General features: G+C 44.6%; 1 protein-coding gene across 1 annotated transcript; it reads right to left on the minus strand.

The window, feature by feature from the left end:
• Positions 1-817: 817 nt before the first annotated feature.
• Positions 818-5,287, minus strand: LOC123973718 (frizzled-7-A-like). Its single transcript, XM_046053952.1, has one exon. The coding sequence runs from the start codon at positions 4,807-4,809 to the stop codon at positions 3,103-3,105; it is 1,707 nt and encodes a 568-aa protein (XP_045909908.1). The 5' UTR covers positions 4,810-5,287; the 3' UTR covers positions 818-3,102.
• Between the last annotated feature and the right edge of the window lie 200 nt (positions 5,288-5,487).

Consider the following 5,487-nt stretch of genomic DNA (forward strand, 5'->3'; position numbering starts at 1 on the left):
ACTTTGTTACCTGATCAGAAGTTCATGCAGAGGATGTGAAGTGTTTTCCATCATTTTCAGCAGTTTGTGCAACAGCCAATGTTTATTGCTGGTATACTTATTTACAACACGTTGGTATGCTCAGACTTCATCAGTTAACAGATGTTTGGCCGGAAAACAACATATTGACCCTAACTTAAACAATTGTCAGAAAGTTATCTTTCCCAGTTTTAAAGTGGGGTGGTTTTGGGTGAACAACATGAACAAGCAACACAGAACCACCACTAAGTGAAGTTAGAGAAAATTGACTGTATTCACATGTACAAAGAGTAACTTGTTTTCGCATGTAGAATAATAACATAAATAGAGAAGGCAATGAAGGGTGTCAAGTTATTATCCATAACAATCAGGATTGTAGGTCTTGTGTTGTTCGTTTGTTGGCCAAATGTCCTGCTATGCAGCCTCACAATGTTGCCTGTGTGTCATTGCTAATGTCTAGCAAGTCATGTGTCCTGTCCATGGATGACTATTTTATTTTCACTGGTGTGCCAGACGGTTTAGATATTAGTGAAAGCAATAAGGGCCAAACTTGGTATAGGTGGTCAAAAAACACAAAAAGGGTCCATCGCAAGTGTGATATGCAGGGAACCCTTGTTCCTTTGCATTTTTTAGGAATAAATGCTATGCAAATGTTGGCACATCTGAATTTGAACTCAAGATCATGTCCTCTGAGATAGAGAATATTTCATCAACTGCTGCTTCCACGGTCAGGAATTTACTGTGAAGCTCAGCATGCACGTGTTTTAATCTCTGAACACAAACCACAGGGATCACAATATTACAAACCTTATCACTTTTATTCAAACTGTACACATACAACAGGCTTATCACATTAAAAAAGTAAAAAATAGACAAAAATGAGTATTCCCATAAATACAATATGCCTTTAAACTTAAACAGAGTCTGTGTTTACTTGTAGGTTGCATATGTTCCAATAAAACCCCCACACATACTCGTATTCCTTCTGAAAACTAACAAAACAACACCACCACCACATCGGCAGACACCGTCAGATCTCATCTGCATAACGACAGTTACACAGAAAACTTTTACCTTGTTAGGTGAAAACATGACGGACGAGAGATGAATCATGTGCAGTGGAGTGTTGCCCTGTTTCCTATCTCAATCCTACATACTTATTTTAACCAGTGATGGAGATACCTAGTACATTCACATGGGAAATGTGAAATCTCTTGTCCACAAACTGCATTTACAGTATACTGTGAAGACTGGTACACTGTGTATTTTCTAGTATTAGTATGAGTGGATTTAAAGATCTCCTGGTTTAATTATTTAGTCAGAGAAATAAAGTAAATATATATTTATATATATAAATAAAATAGCCAATGTACTGCACGCAACAGCGGATTACCAATGGGCCCAAATCATTGGTTACTTTTTTGCTACTGTAGCACCAGTAGCAAAAAAGTGTAATGTATTCACATGAGTGTTGAGTTTCTACTGCAATTTCAAAAACTACTCAGGTTTCAGAAAATAAAGCCTCAATCCTGAATTTCACGTTTGGGTTGTGTTATTTTACCTACAGGAGCGTTTAGTTGACAGGCTCCCTTCTTTTGTATTGTTAGGTTTTCAAACTGATTAGTTGAGGAAATGTGGATGTCCATTTTCACCAACAATCAATCAGTTTTTGTTGTAAAAACCTGCTGACACTGTATAGTACATCTCCACTGCACTCTATCAAAATAAAATATATATAAGGCGACCTCCTTCCTGGCATTTCCATGATTACAACATCAAACATAAATGCAGAAAAAAATAAATGCAGTTTCTCTGTGTTTTCAAGGCTTGTGTAAAGTAGCACAGACACTAAAATAATGACTCATTACAGCCTCTAAAATGTTTAGTGTGCTTGTGAAATACCATTTAACACAAGTGAAATTATAAGGGAGTAAGGCAGATTCAGTTACATTGGGTAGATTACAGGCGTGGATGTGTACAGTCATCTAGATCGAGGATAAAACAACATTAAAAATCCTGAGCAACCATTTCCACCTCGTGCGGATTAAATCAGGATCCTTGAAATGGTGCTTTGGATGTCTTAAAAGCTTAAAAGGTCTTTTTGATGGGGGATCCAACAGCTGAGAGACCACACACACACAGAGAGACAAACAATGAGCTGTTGTGTCTTCATCTCAGAGTGGAGGCCCATATGTGTGTGTGGTCTCTGTAACTGTTTGATCCAGGTCACTTTGTCATGAATCAGTCATTTTTTAAACACTTTTAACCTTTACCATAGCTGTGCAAACCAATACATAACTTCATTCACCTTCGGAGTGAACATTCAATACAGGAGCAAATGCTCAACAGTTTGAAAAAATTATAAAATATGATATAAAAATTTGGATTTCTGGGCAGCCACTTGGCACATAATAGCAGAGTCACGAGTTGATGCATTTTTCATCAGATTAAAAACAGGTGAGATTGCACGCTGCGATATCTAACACACATAAAGCATTTCAGTCTTTGCCTAAAAGCAAAGCCAGTACCTTAAAATGAACTTGTATAATCCAGGCATCCCTCATTAAGGATCAGAGGGTGTGGCTGCTGTAGGGATCAAACCTTTAGCCTTTTTGTTGCAGCATGGACAGATCAGTCTTTTCTGTTCCGGTGTTTTCCACTGAGAAAGTCTCCCCAGGGTAAACAAGAAGTACATTCAAATTGTAATATTATGGATATAATCAGTTGGAAACAATATGTTGGAAATGTCACACTGAAAGTAAATTCACCAGTCTGGCATTACAGTCCAGGGATTTACACCAGTTTATAATCCAAAGATGCAAAAGCCAGGAAGTGGGGGCTGTCTCTTGTTCTTGTCGACAAAACCCCCCACAAAGATATATATCGAAAATACATCCAACTTCTTTCGAATATAGATTAAAGTTTGGTTGTGAGTCCAAAAGCCTGATTTGCCGTCACAACCTAAAAAACACAAAAATCCTATTTTTTTTTTTTTTAAAGTGTCCCAAAAGAGTATTAAAAATGAAAGCTAATTGACCTCATTTCCATGGTTGTTGTATCTGTGGCCTTTTCATCCTTTAAACTTTACACCGTTGTCTCTCCGTGGTTTCCATTACTAAGGCGCTTGTAGAACCTCCGCCACGACTGAAGAGTCTTCCCGGACCAGACCCAGAAACCCGAGGTGATCCCGACTATCATGGTCATCAGGTATTTGATCATAAACACGGTGAAGTCCGGGGTCATGGGGGCGAAGTTGTGCACCGGGCAGGGTACGGCGAAGCGCTTGCAGGTCTGCATGTGCCAGGTCCGCTCCCAGTGCTCCCTGAAGGCCTGCTCATAGAAGTAACAGGCGATCACTATGGTGGCCGGTACCGTGTAGAGGACACTGAACACCCCGATCCGCACCATCAACTTCTCCAGCTTCTCCGTCTTGGTGCCGTCGTGCTTCATGATGGTGCGGATCCGAAAGAGGGACACAAAGCCGGCCAGGAGGAAGGACGTGCCGATGAACAGGTAGACAAAAAGCGGGGCCAGGACGAAGCCGCGGAGGGAGTCCACGTTGAAGATCCCAACGAAGCAGACCCCGGTCAGGACGTCGCCATCCACCTGGCCCATGGCGAGGATGGTGATGGTTTTGATGGCGGGGACAGCCCATGCGGCCAGGTGGAAGTACTGGGAGTTTGCTTCGATGGCCTCATGGCCCCACTTCATGCCGGCAGATAGGAACCAAGTCAGGGACAAAATCACCCACCAGATGGAGCTGGCCATACCAAAAAAGTACAGCACCATGAAGAGGATGGTGCAGCCCTCCTTTTTCGTCCCCTGAGCCACAGTCCTGTAGCCGTCATTGTTGAATTTATCCACACAAACAACTTTATCCTCCAGGAAAAACCCAGCAGCGTAGGCCACCGCCACCATAAAATAACACCCAGATAAGAAGATGATGGGCCTCTCGGGGTATCGGAACCGCCTCATGTCCACTAAATAGGTGAGCACTGTGAATAAGGTGCTCACACAGCACAGGATGGACCAGATCCCGACCCAGAGCCGGCCGAATTTTACCTCATCCTCCCGGAAATACATGATGCCGGTGGGTTTTGTGGGCTCACACGGGGCTCCGCAGTCGCTGACCCCCATGAATCGGTAGCCCAGGTAGGAAGGCACCTCCAGCTGTAAAGGGCAGGAGAACTGGTGGTACGGGCTGTGCTGGGCCGGGCGTTGCTCGGGTCGGCCTAAGTTTGGGGGAAGGGTCACTGGATCGCGTGCATTGGGCAAAGACGGGGATGCCGGGCTGCTGGGTTCGGATGTATTCTGACCAACGCAGATCTCACCGGCCCCGTGAACGGGGAAAGCCTCGCAGCGGAGCCGCTCCGGCCACTGGAAGCCGAATTTATTCATGAGGGCTTCACATCCCTGCCGTGCACGCTCACACAGGGACCGACACGGGGGGATGGCCTGCTCCAGCACTGTGCAGACCGGGGCATACATGGAGCACAGGAAGAACTTTAAATCCGCAGAGCACTGGACCTTGACCAGAGGGTAGAACTGGTGCACTTCTAGTCCGGCGTCCTCCTGGTTCGTGTGGCCCAGGAGGTTCGGCATGATGGTCTGGTTGTAGGCGATGTCGGTACATAGCGGGATGGAGATGGGCTGGCAAAACCCGTGTTCTGGGATGGATATTCCACTCTCACTGTTGTAATGCTGAGCAGAACTAGGTAAGAAAGACAGCCCGCACACCAGCCACATGATCCGCAGCAACACGGAGCCAGTGGTGGACCTGGCCGCCGCCATAGTTGAGGAGGAGGGGGAGGGAAGGAAAAACTTTGATCCAAGTAGGGCGACTTGAAAACGGTTGAAAAGCAAAGAAAATCTAAATTAAATTAACAACATGTACCATGTAGTCCGAGTACTTAGAGTTGAAGTTGCCGTAATAGTCTTTTCCTCCTATTTTATGAAGATAAATCCAAGTTAAAACGTTCGTCATGTCATGACTTCTTGATGGTCTTTGTAAGTGACTCCAAGCAGTCCACTCTCACTCACAGTCCCGTGGGGGGGGGGGGAGAGAAAAAAAAACACTTAAAGTCCCATTTTCTTGAAATTATTCAAACCGAAATTGTTCCAGCGCGTTTGACACTTAAGCGTTGTTACTTTAGCGCAAAACAAGACACATTTAAAAGTTAAAAAGGCTCATATTTCCATCGTTTTCCGACCTGACTGAACACACAGCGTCGGTTCACATGCGGAGCGGTTGGAAGTCCAGAGGCTCGCTCTCCTCACTCCGTGCAGATTCCACCGGTTTCCAGGCGCCCCCTCCATTCACAAGACCACCCGACAGATCGCGGGGCGCCTTGAAACCGATGCCGCGTCTCAGCCAATCCTAGCATTTGTTTTCCTACAGGACTCGTTCTTGATTGGCCTTTACTCCCTAGCGAAGAAAACGTGTTACAGTAATTACATTACACCAGAGAT

This window comes from Micropterus dolomieu, linkage group LG07 (genome assembly GCF_021292245.1).
Source record: "Micropterus dolomieu isolate WLL.071019.BEF.003 ecotype Adirondacks linkage group LG07, ASM2129224v1, whole genome shotgun sequence".
Classification (NCBI taxonomy): Eukaryota; Metazoa; Chordata; class Actinopteri; order Centrarchiformes; family Centrarchidae; genus Micropterus; species Micropterus dolomieu.